General features: G+C 39.3%; 1 protein-coding gene across 1 annotated transcript; it reads right to left on the bottom strand.

Annotated features, from left to right (window-relative positions):
* Nucleotides 1–2,325, bottom strand: klf2 (Kruppel-like factor 2). The gene is made up of 3 exons (XM_015376571.1): nt 1,976–2,325; nt 958–1,861; nt 1–839 (listed from the first exon to the last, which is right to left on the bottom strand). Exons 1-3 carry the CDS (start codon nt 2,045–2,047, stop codon nt 664–666), a joined length of 1,152 nt encoding a protein of 383 aa, XP_015232057.1. The 5' UTR covers nt 2,048–2,325; the 3' UTR covers nt 1–663.
* Between the last annotated feature and the right edge of the window lie 18,389 nt (nt 2,326–20,714).

The raw sequence follows: 20,714 nt of genomic DNA, 5'->3' as shown, positions 1-20,714 counted from the left end.
GTCCCAAAATATTGTTTTCAAATCTGTTCTTTTTAATATTTACAATAAATACACATTTTTTACAGTATAAAATCAATGTACTTATTCATATAAATTTAAGTAAAAAATAATGCACAGGACATCAAGCCCTGATAGTGTACAGAGGGGCTGGATCCCAGAGATTCACACGGAGAAGAAAAGAAATTCCAAATAGGATGACAAAAAATAAAAATAAAAAAGTCAGAAGGCAGTTCAGACACATGAGGCAGTTTAAATAAAACATTGTCTCTGCGCTTGTTAGGCAACTGTATGTGCATTTTTACCCCTGTCAACAAGAACATTTACATATTTTTTGGGTTCTGTTACAAAGAGTTTTACAGTAGCACAGTCATAGAAAGGCACTTTGTGTCAAACACAGCGTTCCAGTTCTGTCAAAGAAGAGTAGTATATACAGGGCCAGCCCCTTCTTGGTCTGCCTGCTCTTAAGCAAACAAAGCTTTTCCAAAGCTTTCTTTATACAACCAAAGTAGTACCAGCTACAGTTTTAGGGAAAAAAATACACTAAAACGTTTTAATTCAATACTATATATATATATATATATATAAAAGAATTTGGCCACTTGGAGAGCATTTTAAATAAAAAAAATACAGCTGAATCACAATCAAGTCCTTTGGTGAGCTCCTTCACATGTGTCTCTTCATGTGAAGCGCCAAATGGTCAGACCTGGAGAAGGCGCGCTCGCACAGGTGGCACTGGAAGGGTCTGTGTCCGGTGTGTTTACGGAAATGACGGGTCAGCTCGTCGGAGCGGGCGAATTTCCACCCGCAGCCTTCCCAGCTGCAGTGGTATGGTTTCTCACCTGCGTGGAGGAAAGAAAAGCACAAGAGTTAGATTATTATTATTATCTATTTAAAGTTTGGGTCAGCATAGATTGTTGCTGCACAAAACAAAAGGGATAGTGAGGATGGAGCGCCTACCTGTGTGAGTTCGCAGATGTGCCTTCAGGTGTGAGCTCTTGGTGTAAGTTTTCCCGCAGCCGGCAAACGTGCAGGTGTGCGTCGCCGTGCGTTTACGCGGCCATGTACGCCTCCCTCTCTTCGGCTTGGACTCCATCAGCTCCAGCGGGGATGAAGGCGGCGTGAGCAACACCCTTTGCGCGCCCGCGGGCTGCAGGGCGAGACCCTCGTCGTACATCCCGAAGCCGGGATGCGGAGCGTGGTAGGGCATCTGCATGTGAGGAGCCTGAGGGTGGTGCTGGAAGGACGCAGCCGTGTGGTATTTCTGCTGGAAGCACATCTGCGCCTGGCAGTCTGTAGCCTGCTGGTCGTCTGGGCTCAGCGGCGGGGTCATGCTGCTGGCCGCCCGCGGGGAGATGGCCACACGGGGCTGCTCGAAGGACATCATGCATGAAACGTTGCCTTCTTGTTTGATCCTGCTGCAGCTTTGAGGGACCATCCCCATCACGGGGCCGTAGCTGTCCATTGCCGGCTCTATTTTGATATTTTCCGGGCGGGGGAACTGCGCCGTGTTGATGTAAAATCTCCCCTGAACGCCGGGGTTGCGCGCGACACCGTAGCCGCCGGGTCCGTCAGAGCGCAGCAGCTCCGTCATGAGGCTGGCGCCGTAGGGAGGAGGCGGGGAGCGGTGGTCCTCTGCGGGGTACTGCGGCACGGAGTTCCCGCTTGTTGAGTACATGGGATCAGCTGTGCCAACGTATTCCACCGCGCTGTCCGATCCAGCCGTGTTGGAGAGAATAAAATCCAGATCCAAGAAATTGCTCAGATCCTCGTCGTCCTTTTTGCTCTGACAGTCCAGACTCTGTACCAGTTCAAGCATGGAGCAACCCGTAGATGGGTGTTTGTCCATCTCTTCTTTCCACCTCTGCGCAGAAAAAAAAACAGTAATTAGACATTATAAATAAGTTTGCACAGAATCACTTCAGCTTTTCTTGCGCACAAAAGTTATTCAGTCTCTCCTGCAAGAATTCAAACTTACATTTTCCCAGTTTTTTTCTCTTTGGTTTGAGAAGGTCGAAAACGATGGCAGCATCACTCCTGACAGGGCCATCGCTCAGCGGGATATAATATTTGCACAACTTCTGATCTCTGTTGAAGTTGAGCCGCAGCAGTTTGGAGCGCTTTCACTGTCTCCTTCTCTCTCTCTCTCCACAGCTGCGCTTCAATCACACCAACAGCAGTTTAAAAGTGGTAGGAGGTCCTCCCTGACTTTATAACTCTCCAAGCTGAGATAGAGCAGCCAATTGTGAGAGTTCAGGAAACGAACGTAAAGTCTGGTAAATTTAGCTCTTTATAAAGCCGCTTCTCTAGGCTGCCGGCTCAGTGCGCTCTCTGACTGTGATAGGAGAGGCGCTCGGAGCCCTATAAAGAGGAGGATGACGTAGCTAGGCAGCAGAAAAAAAACATATACTTACGTAATATAAGCAGAAGAACAAGTCTGATGACAGAAACAAAGCCTTAGGACAAGCTGCTCTAACAGTTTTATTGAACATTTAGTTGTTCGTGTAAACTAAGAATGTGCCTTAGGCTCACTCAAAACTTTTTTTTTCTTTTTTTTTTTCCAAATCAAGAAAAAGGATTCTGATTAAAGCAATTAACATCCATGCAATTAAACTGAACGTTAAATGAACATTTTCCTTAAACATATCTGAATTTTAATAAATGTGTAAAAATAAGGTTGGGTTGAATTATATTGGAGCATTAGTTATTTTTAGCACTAATGCTTAGATCAGATTGTACGCAATTTATTTGAATTATTTTCATTTCAGTCAACCGTGTTTGCTTCTTATTTTTTTTATGCAGGTTGTTTTAATTATGACTTATTCAACTTAGTGAAGTCCTTATTTCTAATAGAAATTTTTTATGTGGGTGTCAGACTGAAATTTGTATTCGAGTTAAACTGGATTATCTAGAAAAAGAAAAAAAAGGAGAAAAATGTGGCTTTCATGAGAATGGTGTCTCACCTTGAATTAATTTGACCAATTAGCCCATTCATTTCTCAGGAATGCCTCATACCTGCTTAAAGAAATAAAGACTTATTATAGAAGGACAAAGAGGGTGGGAAAATTATCTTAATGAGCTAAAATGTGAGTTTTTTTTTTTTTTTTAGAACAATGACAACTTTAAAAACGTGTCTTTCTATAGCAGGGTAAAGTGACTCCAGGCCTGCTGTCTCATCCACCTGCTTGGCGCTTCTCGCTCTCGGCTCATTATCATTAATGGAAAATGTTTTGTTTTTTTTGTTCCCTCACAGCAGGCTTGTCCAAACAGGCGCCAGGATCGTCTGAAACGGTTGTTCACGCTCGGACCTCTCGCGATGTAAACATGACTTAAAGTAACATCTCTTTTAGGTGTAAATGATGGGAGCGCGGTGTCGATTGGTCACATATTAGCATAAGAACAGGGAACTGGCTCTGCAGAGAGGAGGCTGGTTTCTGATGGATAGCAGAGCAGGAAAAGTTGTTCTTTTTCTCCCCCTGTTTTGTTAAAAAAACAATCTAAAAATGTCACAAAGAAGTCAATAAACACTGAAAGGTTGATTTAACTGAATACATTTAACACTGTCAATCATGACTGTGGGGGAGCTGCAGAGATCCAGAGCTCAGGTGTGACTTCAAATCTTCAAATTTAGTCTAGGTAAGAGGTGGACTTGAAGAAAGTGTTTGCAATTGTACAATATAAAATGGTGGTGGCAGTATCATGCTATGGGAAAGTTATTTTCCATTACAGAGGAAATTCATTTCAGCTTCATAGTCTTGTTTTAAATTACAACATATTTAAAATCATGGTAAAAATAAGAGTGCATATTAAGTATTTTTTATCTTTGTCCTGAAATAGCTGATACAACTTGATCATCATAGGAAAAATTAACTAGTACCTCCCAATTTATAGTTTTTCCTCTGGCATCTGTGCAGTTTGTGACATTTGTTTGGCCAGGTGCTGGAAAATATCCCCAAAAGTTCACCTCAGTGCATATTAGTTGGCATTCGTTTTTGTTTTTCCATGGAACAATTTAAATTTCTCGTGGTGTCGCCTGTCCAGTGAACGTCTTTGCAGAGGACCTGGTCTTCTGTTTTCTTTCTGACTGATCTTTTCTCCTCCATTTCTCATCAGTCATCTTTCGGTGACCGGCATTTGATGGTTTTAAAGTGGTTTCCAGTCACAAAATTCATTTAAATATGGCATAACTTAAGCAAGAGGCTATAGTATTATACAGCTGTGTGTGACTTAAACTGTTTTAAGTGGAAATGAAAACATAACCGTAATTAGCTATTTTCTGAAACTGATAAAAAATTTGTACTTTAAAATTATTTGCTTTGTTGGAATTTGAAATAATTGGAGAGTTGTTGTATAAAGATATTAAAAACCCATCTGAGAGGAAGTGAAACAGGGTCTATAAACTGAAACTATTCAATGTGCTGCTCAGAGCTGTGCCCTCTCCTTCTCCATCTGCTGCAGATACACAGCTCCCATTAAATATGTTGAGGACCTTGTCCGCAAGGCTGGTGTAGGTCAGATCCTTGCGACAGACCCATTACCTATCATCAACCTTTTCTGGCCATCATGTTCAGTAAACTGAGTGCAGCTGGGAGTTATCCACATCCTGATGCCTGATGTGCACTGCAGAGGAAAATGCGTCACATACAGGGAGTCCACATAGAACGAGTCCAGTAAGAACCGGCAGGAAAGCCTTTTTTTTATTTGGCCGGCCTGATGGTTGAACCCCTGACCGCTGAGTCTGATCCCTGGTCTTCGCCACAACCCTCCTCTGTTTGCTCCAAGTGAGAGTGAGCACTTTCACTTCCCTTTTTGCACAACTACCTTTAACATATTAAAAAGCTCTAAAGTTCCAATTTAGGGAACTTAAGCCTTTGCTGAACTCTTGCTCTCCTTCTGTTTTATTAACCAACCCAGATCTGCTTTGCTCAAATACTACTTGAGTAATATTTATATATATATATATATATAGTTAGAAGTTTCCATGCAGTCATCATAGATGTAAAAAATTTGTCAATTACTTTCAATTATGTTTTGAAACCTTTTTTCCCCCAAGATGTAGTAAATTTTCAAAATTAGTTTAGCTATTTTTCAGAAGAAGAAATTATTCTACATGTCTGAAGATTCATTTTTTTCCACATTTATGAGAAATTTGTTTGAATGGTTCCAACTGGCTTTCAAACGCTGTATCACCTCTGAGGCAGGGTTGTAGCTATATCAGGTAATTGATTCTCTCTGACCTGAAATGTTTCAAAATTAGGAATACAAGTTTAAATATAACCACCCATTATCACTAATATTGGTTTAGATGTTCTTGAATCTTTTTTATAGTGGAACATCCACTTTTGCCTAAATTTCACCATCTAGTGGAAAATCTTCTGCCTGTATTCATCTTTCTATCCACTATTTGGCATTACACAGTGTCACAGGGGCTTATAAACACACTCTCTTACTGGCAGAATTGTCATTTGTTAGTCATACTAGAGGATGGTGGCGCATGAACTACCTATATAAAGTATTGCCTCAGCATTACAAATCAGATTTTGTAAGTCATTCGGGGGTGGATGTTCAAACAGAATAACATTACTACACCCATGTTTGGTTAAATATTTCAGCTCTGGCAGCAATCTGACTATAGGTAGCTAAATTATCCCTTAAAATGTAGATTTTGTTATATGTCTAAAAGAGTTTTTGTCCCTTCATACTTAAAATTGCAATTATACATAAACTTTATTCTTTTACGTTAATTCCATTAGAAATTTGCTTGATTATAGTGAAGTAAAAAGCAAAAACACAAGAACTCTAATGAGGAATTTACTTAGATTTACTAGATGAGAAAACTGAAGCGCCGCCCCAAACTGAAAAAAAAAAATCTCTATGCAGGCTTTGGGAAATAAAAACACAAAAATAAAATAAAAAACCTGGCAGACTGAATGGAAGTTCTAAGTGATCCTGGTGATGTTTTCCAGACAGGTTTGTATTTCACCCTGTGCCGTCACTTCGTGTGAATACATGTGCATCATTGCTGAGATAATTTTCATTAAGAAGTAGACATGTGACTGCTGGAACACCCTTCTGTGTGCAGCAGTCATATTTCTGGAACATGCTGTTATTGAACATTCGACAGATTTGTATGCACTTTGTTTATAAGTGTTCCTGTGTAAGATTCTGCCTCAGAGTGAGGTCAAAGGTCAGAAGCAAGAGAAACACCTCGGAGAAGGTTGGGATTAAGTGTCATCTATAGATTAGGTTCCCGTATATTTCAGTTTCTGAAACACAAAATTGTAGCAGAGCCAACTTATCACCCAACCAAGCAGTTGGTTTTGTACATTTTGAAACCGTGCTTTTAAATCTTGGAGCACTTTCAAATAAGTATTCATGTTTAATTTATGTTTTGGACGTCAACACCCCATACTGTTTGATCAAGGAGCCCAGGAGGGGTCACGACACTGACTTTGGCACTCAGTGCTCTACAGGTTCTAGATCTTCCGCTCATCTGGTCTATTAGTCTTCAAATCTGCAGTCCCATCTGAATCCGAGAAGGCATCGCAACGCTTTAATGAGGATGAGCAACACTTCCAGAGAAATCCAAAGTGACATTTGTGCAACAGTTTTGCCATTGGGTAAGCTGTGCCATTTCACAATATGACCTGCATTCTATTGTCACTGCTCACCTATTTGCATAGAGAACGACATTATCAGCAGGTTGATGACGAGCAGCCAAAATATTGAGCAATTAATCTAACTAAGCCTTTCAAATATTTAATATCTTTCTGATGCACTGGACCTAAAAACTGTCCTTTAAATTCCTCTAAAACCGATGTCAGGGAACCTTCAGCTTTTTATTCTGGACAAAATAACATATCAGAGAATAAAAGAAGCATGAAATCCAATAGATACTGAGGATCAGCAGATGTATTGCATTGTTTTGTGATGTTAAGATGTAATAAATTAACAATTGCATTTACAAGGCTTAGCAACAGTATTTGGCCTCAAATTTTTTTTCAGGTTATTGGGGCAGTTGGAGGGTTGTCAGTTTAAACCCCAGCTTTTGATCATAGTCATTGGCTCTTGAGCAAGACACTTCACCTGCATTACCTGCTGATGGTGTTCAGAAGGCCTGCTGATGTCTGTGTACAGCAGCCTCACCTACCTTAGTGCCCCAGAGCACCTGTGGCTATAATGCAGCACATCATTGACCCAACCTGGACGTCGCAAAACCCAAACATCTAAAGCTCTCCAGGCAGCACCTTTCCCATTAGTGGAGAAGAAAGGGGACTGGCCAAAAATAGACATCTATGGGGGCTTACCTTGAAGAAAGATTCATCTCATATTTCAAAACAGAAACATGAAAATCACTGAGACTTCTTAGAATATAATCTGTGGACCGATGAAAAAAAAGCTTATTTTTTCTGGAAATTTGATGTAAAAGTTTATCAGGCTTAAATTTTTTGCTCGAGAATATCTAGCTCACAGTCAAGTATGGTGAAGTGGAGAGCTAGAGCTACTTTTCTGCATCTGAACATGGACCATTTACTATAAATAATATATTAATAACCTCTGCTCTCAACCAGAAAATCCTAAAGGAGAATGTCCAGCTATCAGCTTATGAGGAAAGGCTCACATTCACTTGGGTAACAAAGCAGGGGAAGAACCATAAAACACAACAGCAAGTCCAACCAGGCAAAAAAAAAAAAGCAAAATGAAGGCCTAGTCATTGAAATGTTGTGACATGACCTAAAATCAGACCATTTATGCTCAAAAGCCCTCCATTGCAGCTGTACTAAAGAATTCTGCAAAGAGGAGTGGGGCAAACATCCTCCACAGTGATTAAAAAGACTGATCACAAACTCTTGATCTCAGCTGTTGCTGCCAGAACAAAAGTATAGTCAGCAACGTTTAACAAAACAATATACTGTATGCCCAGGTTGGTTTAGATTAGTTTATCCCAATATTGAGTAAAATCCTGCCTTTTAAAACGTCTTTTTCTTTAATCAAATGTGTTTGGAAAGAACCCATAAACAGAAGAAAACCTAAGAAAGCAAATCCTCATTCCCAACATTACGAAAGCCTATGCATTTTCATTTGCATTTTCCAAGTACTTGCTCACAGGGTTGGGATATTTCATCATGCAGAAAGCACTCATTTTCTCCATGATGAAACCTCATGGTGTCACTTTTACATCTAATTGCTTGAATTAATTTAATGTACACTGGAATTCATCATGTCTATGTCAGTTCGGTAAGTGCTTCATCACTTTGGACACATCAGCTCAACCTCATGTACTCCGATGTAAGTGGAAAAACAGCGTGAGAGAGTAAGAAGCAGCGGCGGACCTGCTGGACATCCTGACTGAACAAGAGTCAGTGGGAGTTTCAGACTGACTGAGATCCTGCTCTGGGCTTATATAGCCCGGTTATTTTTAACCGCCCACCCCTTGCTTATTACACCGCTTTCCCCCCTGAAACATTCAGGAAGCACGTTCAGCTCCTTTTCCTGCTCACATGCAGCCAGATTCAAACAGAATCAAAGAATGATAGCATTGAGGCTCTCCAACCACCTCTACCCCCACGCTATATTTCCCTCTCTCTCCTGCTGGAAAAAAAACAGGGGGAGAAATGTTTGGTAAAAAGTTGGCACGCGCCTAAGGAATGACACAGACTTGGCTCCTGTCCTACTCTAGTTTCAGAACCCTCAACTATTTGTTAGAAAAACAGCAGAAGGACTGTTGAGGACTGTACATGCTGGCAGCTTTCAGCACTGTATTTCTGGGGGAATACACCTAAATAATGGCACCAAAGTTCACCAAATAGCCTCTAGTTTTTGGTAACTAAATGAAAAACTCATGTAGAAATTATGGGTTCAATGAAAAAAAAAATGTATTTAAATTTTTCTTGAAAACTAACAGATCAAAGGAGGAGCTGCTCAGTTCTCAGTCCTTCAGTTACTGTAGAGGGTTGGCATAAAAGCTCTAAATGTAACTTTTCTGGGAAACATCTGAACCTTGTTTTATTGGTTTTATTAGTGCTTATTAGCTGACATAACAACTTTTATCACAAATAATTTATATCAAATCAAGCCTGGAGAAAACACCATTGGTATTGAACTGAAGTGAGCTGCTCAGTGGAACAGTGAGTAGCACTGGTGCCTTGCAGCAAGAAGGTTCCGGGGTTGATTCCTGGCCCGAGGTCTTTCTGCATGGAATTTGTGTGTTCTCCCTGAGCATGTGTGGGTTCTCTCCGGGTACTCTGGCTTCCTCCCACAGTCCAAAAACATGACTGTTGGTTTAATTGGTTTCTTTAAATTCTCATTAAGTGTGTGCGTGAATGGTTGTTTGTCTCTGTCCGGTTGTGCGACCTGTCCAGGGCGTACCCTGCCTCTCGCCCGTAGACAGCTGGAGATAGGCATCAACAACCCCAGCGACCCTAGCAGGGATAAGTGTGACAGAAAATGGATGGATGAATTGAAGTTATTTTATTTTTATTATTCTGTATTAATTTGTAGGCCATATTCATTACATACATAATGATCTTATTTTAGCATTCCTTTTTATTTATAGAGCAGAATTGTTGCCCTGCTCAAAGCATGTCCATTAATTGTACAGTATATGAGCTAAATCCTTTGTATATTTTGCATTTGTAATGCATTACTGCATTGTGGCATAGAGGCGTTTCTGTAGATCTGCTGTTTAATGAAGCCCAGGTCTCTTGACTAGTAACAGCTGATATGGAAGAGTTACTGGAAACTTCACGTTGAGCCTTGAGCGCATTAGACGAGGAAGATTACGTCTTTTTTTAATTTTTTTTTTAGCAATGAGGCTTTTCCACTGTCTCTCAGGAGTGACTTGACACAAAGAATGACTTAAAGCCCATATCCTGGATGTATCTATGTGCAGTACCTTAAAGCACTAATTCCATCTTCAATGCAGGTATTTTGAACTTTACCCACGCTCTGAAATTAGGCTTGTCATCCCTATAAATAATTATAAATAATTCAATAAAAGGGTTGTTTAATAGCAAGTACTTTTGTTGGTTCCACTCATTTTAAGTCAAGTCAAAAGTCTTCCACATGAACATCAGACAATAGCCTTTATGAATTTGGGTTTTTTACCAGCTCTGAGCCAAACTTGCAGAAATAAAACCTTAGAAATTGCTCAGCATTTCTCTGATGAATCTGTCGACAAAACAAGTTTCACTTTTTAAACTAAACAGCTAAAATCAGTGATATTTTAATCAATCCAGATGTTTTGTGCTTAACTTTGGTTTTAAATTATTTTTAAAGCTCATTTATCAGGATCACACTTTATGGAAAAAAATTTAAGATTTTAATGAATTATGGATTTGATTACAAAATTGTTGCCAAGTTCATAAACCAATAACCTTATCTGTTCTTCAAAAACAGTCTTCCAATGTTGCTGGGCTCTTTCAAAAAAATTCACCTAGATTTTCTTAGGGACTTTCTCTGCATAATAAACCTTTTAACTGCCTCTACAAACATACCGGTGGTTGTACTTCTGAAAACAATTCTAACTCCTGCTATGTTCCACAGCATTTGTGCTTTAAAACAGCTAGAGTCTGGCTTCCAAAGAACCCAAACATGTGTTTCAACAACCAGCATAGCTTTCAGCAAGTGTTATGGAAACCCACCTTTTAAAAATATGCAGCTCACTACAGCTAACATGGCAGGAATAACGGCTACATGTGGATATAATTGAGCCAGCAGAGGACTGAGGGGATGGGGCCTGATTTATTAGCTGTTAACACCAGGAATCAGAGGCCCCACTTGTCACACCACACACATACATACAAGTTGAGGCAAGTGAAAATGATGTTTTTTTCTACATAATGTACCGAGATAGGAACAAATAGAAATGGGTGAGCATTTAAAGCCTTGAAATACTGGAATGTTTTCAGATTTGCCGTTGGGATCCATGAGAATCCAAAGTCCCGGCTGGGTTTAATGGGCTTTACAAGCTACAAGCGTTGGACACACTCTTAATTGTTCACTTTTATTCAGAATAAAAAATATACAACACTCTCTTGCTGAGCATTAGCAGTAATTGTAACCATTTTGTTGTGAAATGCAGAAATATGCTAAAAACTGCCAGTTAGACTGGAATAAATTTGGAAACTCGGTTTCTTATTTGGAAAACAGAAAAACTATGTTGGAGGGACAAAGCAGAGTATAAAAAATACTTGAGTCAGCCCAAAAACATTGCTATTAATGTATCCGCTGATAGTAAAGAGGTTAACAAAGATAACCCTAACTTAACTGATCTAAACTGGTTCATTGATCATTGTTATACTTGAGTCCTAATTATCCTGTCTTTTAAACAAAGCTGCTATTGTAAGATAAACAGATCAAAACTAAGATACATAAGCCATGGACAAAATTTAGCTTTTAAATTTCAATTGTATTTTTTCCTCAAGATCATATTTTCCAGAATTAAAGCTAGAGACATCAACATAAAGTTAGAGACTAAGGTGAGCTGGTGATGAGGAATCGGAATCATGTAAAAGCATGGGCTCATTAGTCTTTGCAGAATTGAGGTCTTTGATAAAAGCCCAGCAGACAAAACTAGAGCTGGTTGTTAACAGGGTATTAACACCCAATAGTCATTCTCCAGTAGCTCCATGACTGGACTAAGGAGTTGCTGTTTGGAGACTTCAGTTGGCATAGGTGGAGTTTTTCGTCAATTTTTGGATACTGGATCAGTGCTCACAACTATACCCAGGAGTTTCTTTAGAGATCGGTTTTAAAATGCATCTAAAGAAATGTTGAAATGATGTGGTTTGTTGGGTCTTATCATATTTGGGTTATGTGGAACTGGATATGTCAAAGCCAGGGGTTCATCTGCCACATTATTAGGTTTTGGTTGTAGAAGATCCAACTGATAGCCAAATTAAGCTGACTAAACACACTGTACCTAGTGTGTTGGCAATAAATGCATGGTAACCTTAATGAGTAATATGGTTCTAAGCTATGGGATGTGATGAAAACAACGGCACTGATTTAAAGGAGAGCCAAATGATGGAGGCCATGAAAAACTCTTCAGAGCACAATATTGTCAGATTCCATGTTTAGAAATTAATTTGTCTTCAAGCTGGCACCTCTACTTCTGTATCTTCTCCAAAACAACTTTTTACATGATCCAGTGGAGTTTTTGGCGGAACCTTTAGACCCGGATATTGTTGTCTCCCTGAGGGTCTCCTGGTGATGTCATTAATAATTAAGGGAAAAATGGGTACAGCCTATGTTCCTGTCACCATTGTGGGTAAAACATGTATGGCTGACACCCCACAGTCTCACACTGTCCAAACTGCCAAAGGACTGGATGATGAAAATCATAAATAATTGTATCTGTGGAGATGGAAAGTTTTGTAGCCTATATTCTGAACTACACCGCTAATATATGTACAAGAATTTGAGAATCTCAAAGAGGATGAAAGCCAGAAGGCAAATTTTTATTTTTAATTAAGTACAGGAAAGTGTTTTCTAGAAAACACTTGGTTGTTTGTTTTAAAAACTATTTACATATTGCCCTACAGAGCAGTTCCCCCATCCCAGTATGAACTGGTGCAGCCATACCAAAGACTTGTTACAGACTTGGATCATAAAAGAAAGTAGTAGGCCATTTTCTTCTCCCATTGTTTTGGTTCAAAACAGAGATGGTAGTTAAAGGGTGTGTGTGGATTGCAGACAGTTGAATGCAAAGACAATAAAAGCTGGAAACCCTCACTGGTATCACACTTGGAACCCACCAGTTCTGACTTCAGAAGTCAAAGTGAGCCACTAGTGCTAGCCCTGGTTGTGAAAGTGTTGCAACAGTTTTAAGTGCATAAAATCACTAGAAATATAATACTGATGTATACCTGGCTAATATTACTTAGAATATTCACTGAAGACAATAATGAGCATATTCTTCTGGATTTCATTTTACACAAGTTCAATTTTTTAAAAGGTGAGATATAGTTCTGGCTTTATGACGTTACATTATTACACACTGAGATAATCTTACAGTGTAGGGTTTCTGTTTAGACTAAAGGTAACCACAAAGTCAGACGTACTTGACTCTGCAGACCTTCCTCCACTAAAATAGGTGAAATTAATGTGGACTGAAAGCATTCAAAAGTAGACAGGTCTGTGCAAAGCTCTATACTATCCATAATATGTGCTCAGTGACAAACAGCACACTACTCCACAGATACATTCTGCGGGTTGAGAACAAGTCTTCCTCCAACTGTTTTATACAGGGTAACACCAAGCCGTAACGTAGGAAAGCGATGACCTCGACTATCAAATCTTAATTGTCCAGGGACAGTTTGTATGGGGTTTCGTGTCTTTTGTTACATGCTCAGTACAACTGACTCTGCAGGAGCCTTTACTGTAGAAACAGGCTGATAAGATGCTTGTCTGCATGGAAAAGAGTCAGCTGTGGTGCTTCGGGCCTCTGATCATGGTGTCTATTCAAAGACCCCAAAACAAACCCACAACGCTGGCCTGGGAACTCTTTGGTATTCATCTAACTGAGGTAGTGAATGTGAATAGAGGGCAGGGTTTGTTTGATTTGTAACCCTCCTGACCTAATGTCAGATAAGTAAAAGATGATAAATAAATGGTTTATTTTCCAACATCAGGATGAAACATTGATGAGTTTTGGGTGAGATAATTCCCAAATATGAGTTGCAACTTTTGACATTAATAGATTGATGCATCATAGTGAAAACAAGATAAAGGAAATCTATTTTGAGGCTTTTTTTCTGAATTAATTCATAATACCAGGATACTTATGTAAATATACTTTAGTGTTGGTGTTATGCATTGCTGCTCTGTTTGCACTCAATTCCAGCTCCTCCAGTGTCAGCAGGTTCACTCATCTGCTAGATCCTACCTTATTTGCTAAGGATCGCAGTGTAAAAAGCCTTTCCTGCTGAAAACTGAGGAAGGCCTGCATATTTTTCTCCCCATCATGTGGTACCACGGCCCCAGACCTGTTCGCATTTGAACATGCCGAACTAAACTGTGCCAGCTGTTCAAATAACATAACCCCAGCTTCAACACAGGTTCCCTATTGAAGCCACGCTCCCCTTGATTGAGTGATCCAGTCTGCAGTGCACTTTATAGTGTACACACCTCAAAATGGCGACATTTGTAAAAAGGCTAATAAAAACATTCCTGGAGCAAGGAATGCTCCCAGGTATTTCCTCCCTTACACCTGGTTACCATTCCTTTATGTGAGTTTGGTTGTTTTCAAAGCACCACTGTCTTTTAGAGAGTTGATGTTGGTTCTGCATGAATGAATGTGCATTGTACAACGTTAAAGGGAGAACAGATAAAGGCTGCACTTACTGTGGGGCTCTTGCAGCAGGATGAATATTGTGGAAAACGAGTGAATAAATTTGATTTACAGTGTGGTGATAAAAAAGATCTTGTAAATGTTGATAATCACATATAGAACCCTGGGGGAGGCTTTGACATTTTTTCGGCTAAAGCGTCACTAAGGTCAATAGGTCAGGTGCTGCTGAATGGAGAGCTGTTGGTGGACTTGTCACAGCTACAACACATCTACATCACTACTGATACTAGATTATGGTTACAGTCTAGTTACAGAATACTTCAATGACTACTCTTTAAAATACAAACAGTAGTTCACATATTACTCGTCAACAAGAGATTCAGTAATTTTTGACACATTTAAAGTAAAATAATTTTATCCTGTAGCTGAAGTTTGACATCATTTGGGACCAGTCTCAATTAAACACTGTTGTGCAACTGTTCTATTTAGTTTAAATTCATTTTCTGATACTGTGTAGACAATGCAGAGTGTAAAAACAAAATGAGGATTTAGTTTTATTCAACATGTAAGGCATAGACGCTAGGTCATTTTTCTTCATCCATTTTCTATACCATACATACTTAAACAAGGTTTTTTGTGAATATGAAACTAAATTAGTTTATAGACTCATCTATGTGCTGGAATGACACAAAAAACAAGTAAAGGCCATGGATATTGACTTTTTTTCTCTATTTTTTCCCCCTTTTTACTATAGTAAATCATAGAGATGAGCCTTATACAGGTTTTATTCAATACAAATATAGCATTCAGTAATGGCTGTTTTTAATGCAGTGGCTCCTCCCTCACTGGGAAAACAAGGGTTGTCTTGGCATTCTCAAGAAAATAAAATACTGATACTTTTTCCCATATTTAACCCGTTAGGGATCAAACTCTATCATTGTGTTTGTTTTAAAGCCATTCTTCTACACAAAAGTATTTCAAGGACATTTTTTTACTTTTGTTTCTATACATTTGCCAATGGATACCCAGATACTGTAGGTGATTAACTGTGCCAACTCAAACATTATTTTCATTCTCTAAAACCAAAACATGTTTGTGAATTAATAGATAATTTTCTTGCTGAAAAAAAAAAAAGTCAATGTTCATTTCCTCCTTTAATTCCTGTAAAGAATGTCCTTCTAAATTTCAACTTCATTGCATTAACTCAGATTATTTAATTAAAAACAGACTGAAACCATGATGTATACTGTTCATGGTGTTGTATGGGGTGCTGTGCAGTGGTAATTTCTCTTTTAAACATGTGTGAAAGCACATCCAAACTCTTTAAGTATAGTTGTCACCTAACCTGAGTGTATTATTCAACTATTTAATTTATGTCTGCTAATTCTTTAAGCTTAAAACACAAACGAGCATGCTTTCCTGTAGGGATTATACTTTTCATTATTACACAGAACCTTTAAGATGCCATTTCTATTTTTTTTAAATCTCTTATTAAGTGGTTTATTAAGTGGTTTATTAAGTAATCATTCCGATTACCCAGAATATTGAAATGATGTTCTATTTACTGCTTGTTTATTGTCCAAACTGTGCTTACTGGGATATTCAGGCCTATAGCAGAGCACCTGTAACCAGCTTCATGAGTACGTGCAATAATAAAGTTGCACATATTTGGAGAGAACTATTTACTTTTCCCACAATCAGCTTCTTCTTCATTAATAATGAATGTTTTTATAGACCGTCTAATTCAACAATACTAACTGATATGAGTTTCCAATGAATAATCCTGACACTTTGGTTATTTTCTTAGTTTTCCCCTCACTTGTTACATCTTTTTTCATCATGTATACAACATTTTTTCATTGTGTCCATAAACAGATGTACTTGTGTTCATTTCTTTGTCGGGAATTACGTGGGTTCTTATCATCAACTAATGGCGTCTCATTAGAAATGTATATAATAAAACAAATATCTCCATGTTCAATACTATTTCCCTTGGTTAGCAAAATAAAGAGATGATTCAGCAGCTGTTGAAAGAAAAGCCTTTACAGGCAAGAAAGGTCAAACCACAGCCAGTTCATCTCCTGCCTTCTGGTCTTGTTTAATGATATTCCCTTAGGATAGTTGACCTCTGCTTAAACTTGGATGACTCTTAAATGAGAACTGCAGGTACTAGACAAGGTCTGTAAAATAGGTCATGTTAAAATGCAGATTCCGGGTCTAATTTTGAGCTCAGCTATATAAAGCAAACTGAATTCTTTGCTTGACTCATACTAGAATCTTAAATTAAAGGAGATTCCTCCTCTGATACTTCTACTTTGAGCTGTGCTGTCTTGTTCTGCCTCATCCGGCTCTCGAAGTGATATTGATAGAAGGTGTTTACCTGGACCAATTTGACAGCATCTGATCACAATACAGTATGCAGTCGTGTGAGTAGTAGGTTAAAAGCCGTAAAAAAGAGCAAGTAAATGGCTTCATGCACGCTCTGATTTTCCTCTGAAATGGTTAAAGCTAAGTTTTTGGAATATATTTGACTTTGCTTGCAGAATGTGAAATACACACATGTAAAACATTGTGTGTTCAAAGATCCAAAATCAATTTTATTGGACAATGTCCTGCAATAAACAGTCAATAAGTCATCATTCTGTTCCTTTTCTTGGTTCAAACAGGTTCCTCTGCAGGTGCTCTCTCCAAGAAACGTCCACCCTCAAACTAATAAAGCAAAGCAGTTGTTGGAGCAGTGATTTTGCTATCATTTCCTTATGCCTTCGGGAGCTTTAAATGTTTAATGCAGCCAGATAATTAGCTCATGTGGGGGCATTAAACCAAAGACTATTAATTGAATTGTGAATGCAGCTATACTTCTAAATCACTACATCTTGCTTACAGTTAAATCAGTTACAGGGAGTGTTGAGGTGCTGAGGGTGGATCTATAACTGAGTAATATAGATTTTTGGGTTTGGTTGCAAAGGACATAGGAGATAACAACCTGTGGTTGTAAAAAAAAACGAGATCCGGTATGTACTGCCGTTATGGCACGCGCAGAATTCAGATTTTGATGTGTCCCTCTTTCATTCTTAGCCAGATGACAGGAATTGGTGTTTGTAGTGTGGTTTGTCAGCTAACCAGGTGGATCCACCATGCAAAAAGTGAGTCCACACAATTGCAAAACATTCAGTTCATGATGTGTGAAGTGTGCTACCTCAACGGGGAGAGTGGTTTGCAACCACATGATGGTTTCCTCTCAACTTTCAGCAGTTTCTTTTGTGGCTGAGTGCAATCAATCGATGGGACCTGATTTAAAACGTCGCAAAAGTCGTTTACAGTTGGATAATTTTCATGTATTTTAAATATTGGTTGTGTTTTACTGCTGTAACAGTACTGAAAATACCCACGCGGTTACAAACGTGAACTCAAATACAGTTTTACAAATTCCCCCAAAAGAAAGAAGTGACTCAAATATTATCTCTAATGACTGAAAAATCTATTTTCCCACCTGGCTTCAATAAGCAGCAGGTTATTAATCTATTCAACACTTCAACTGTAGCATAATTTCCTGGCTGCATTCGCTCAAGGGTCTCACCCAACTGGTTAACTTCAAACTCCTCTATCCCTCCCCCTCTTACCTGTATCTGTCGCCTGATCTGTGCCGCTCCTCTTGCTCTCTGAAAGGGGCCCACTGGTGATCAGGCTCTTCTTCATTTGCTTTTTATTTTGGTAAAGAACAGACTGAATCACTTATATACAACTGAGAACACAAGATTATATCAGAGCTATTGTAATTTCACTGTATGCCAGCAGACAACATGCTGCTGAATGTTAGCATACAGAAAAAAAGAACAAAATAAATATCTATCCTTAATAAAGCATTCATATCCCCAAAACTGTTTTGTTTTCACATTAGTCTTAAACTTCAATGTATTCTATTGGATTGTCATGTGATAACCATAACAAAGTCCTGAATAATTCACAATTGAATTCAACACTTTCTGGCACCCCTCTGACCCAAATCCACTGTCTCCTGGAGTCAGATAATCCCAGTATACATTAAGTCATTCTATGAAAACCTCAGAGGGTACTAAAAGAACATTAGAAGAGAATCAGCATCCTGAAGACTGAGAAAACAGAGGAATACAGTTTAAAGCAGACTTAGATTCTCCCATTAGTGGCCCTGAGTTTGGACCATCTTACAGTGTTAAAGCCATCATCTGGAAATGGAAAGGGGAGGGCCAAATCCCAAGCACAACTCAGAACCCATCGATACTTAGCCATCCACCTAAACTGAGAGGCGGAGAAAAAAGAGCATTAGTAAGAAGCAGCATAGGGGTCTGTGATATCAGTGGAGGAACTCCAGAGATCCAAGAAATGAGCAGAGAATCTTCATTAGTCTTAATCATAATTTACCACAAGCCAAGTAAAGCATAAAGAAAACTGCACTTTAAGCCTACATTTAGGAAAAAACTAACACTTTGAATGCCACTCCTTTACTATAAAAACATTCATTTGTTGGTTTCAACTTATCTACTGTTTGCTCGTTTGATTTAATTCAATTTTTTATATGTTTGCTCCAAAGTGACAGAAAGCAATATGTGAAGAGCATAATCTTAATAGGTTTTTAACAGCTTGAGGCAGGAAGCTGTCCAGCGGTCCAGTGGGTCTGCCTCTGATGTTGCAGTACTGTTTTCCTGATGGCAGCCATTCAAAAAGTTCCTGGAGAGGATGTATGTTTACAGACTTGCTCCTGCAGCTCAACCTTAAGAGAGGAGAGGGAAGCAACGAGCCTTTCAGATCCCTCTACAATCCTCTTCAGGAGCTTCATGTTGATATTATTGCTGGGGGATCACCACTAAGAGATATAACTATGTCACTGTGACAAACATGAATCCTTTTCCCTTGTCTGTTGTGATTGGCCGAGGATTTTCTGCGAGGGGGGACTGCTGACATAAGAGCTTCTTTTACTTTATGACAGAGTCCTTTATTCATCAGCCAGCATTTCTTCATAATATTTGATCATACTGTGCTGTCTCAGTGAAGAGTGAGTAAAACAAAAACACACACCTAGTCACCACTTAGCAACGACATGCGCTGTGACAAAGTGGGGGGAAAACCTGAGTTTGAGACCACTTAGTTCTCGGAGACTTCTTTAAGGGTCAAGGGTCAAAGAGGCTGAGTCCATGACCTCTTAAAAGCTTGAGGTCGCCACCCTCTCAACCTTGACTGACCACCTAAAACTCACCTGAGCTCTGCCTCGAGCGCTTATCGGGTCCATCTTGTTTGCAGTTCAGATGAACTGTCAGAACCTGTTCTGGTCTCAGGACTTGTAGCATGCTTTGTCCTTTGACTAACCACTCAGATAATGACTCCCAACTCAATTAATTTCCCCCCTTGTTCTTCTCTCCATTATAAGGCCTAAGCTGTTAGCATGCCTGGACACTTCTCTGCTGCAGCGGCGCAGGTTGTGTACTTCAACCTGGGGCCGGCTGGGAGGATAAACACACTTGATCCAAAAATGTGACATTCCCAGATGCAGCTGGCGTGTTTAACCCCGGGCAGAGCCGTCGTGCAGAGAGAAAAGTCTCAGCTAATCTATCTGGTTGGAGTTTTAAGCAATTCAGACATTCTTTTGTTAAAGGTATAGAGAGGCCTTCTGACAGAAACTCTGCATGCATATGTAAGCCTACAAGTTAAACTCTGAGGAAAACTACACTCCATTGTTAGGTTAATCTCTGAAGAATGTATCCCTTTAAATATACATTTTTTTTTTCTTCATGCAAATAACACTTAGAAATAAAATAAAACAAGCTGTGGGACTTTTTTTTTCAGTTCTGCTTTAGCATTTTAAAACAGTCAGATATTGCAGGTTGTCAAGCATATGTCAGAATGAGTATTACTGAGGTGTACTCTGGTTTAATGCAGCTGGTAACCACTTCCTGTTTTTCGAACAGTGAATCTTCTCACAGTTTGGCCATAGTTTCCTGAAGTGTGTGTTTCGTGTGTGCTAGCAGCAGCATTTGTGTGTTGTGGGTTAACGCAAGCTGAGGTGGCTTGCATGTTTGCAGTGTTCAATCACGGTTCCTCTCTGCTCGGTGCGGTGGTGCACCTTTCTGTGCTGCAAACAACAAAGGCTGTAGGTGAATGTTTTGCAAGAGAGGCGAAAAACATTCATACAAACACACACACATACACCTATATAGATATAAATGTGTGTGTCAGCACAGCTCCTTCTGTGCTTATACAAAATATGATTAAAACACCAATATTGTACCTACAGGAATCTCTGTTTGTTAGTATTATCAGAAAACAAATGTATTTTTCACCTTTCTGAGGTCATGCTCTAACATTCCTGCCCGACTTAGATAGTAACATGTGAGATCTGTGTTTACTTCACTTCTTGATCTCTGAATCTGTCTCTTTTTGTTCTCTGATG

This window comes from Cyprinodon variegatus, unplaced genomic scaffold, assembly GCF_000732505.1.
Source record: "Cyprinodon variegatus isolate N-32 unplaced genomic scaffold, C_variegatus-1.0 Scaffold137, whole genome shotgun sequence".
Lineage (NCBI taxonomy): Eukaryota > Metazoa > Chordata > Actinopteri > Cyprinodontiformes > Cyprinodontidae > Cyprinodon > Cyprinodon variegatus.
Note: the sequence above shows the minus strand (reverse complement) of the source record. Positions and strands in the feature narration are given on the sequence as shown.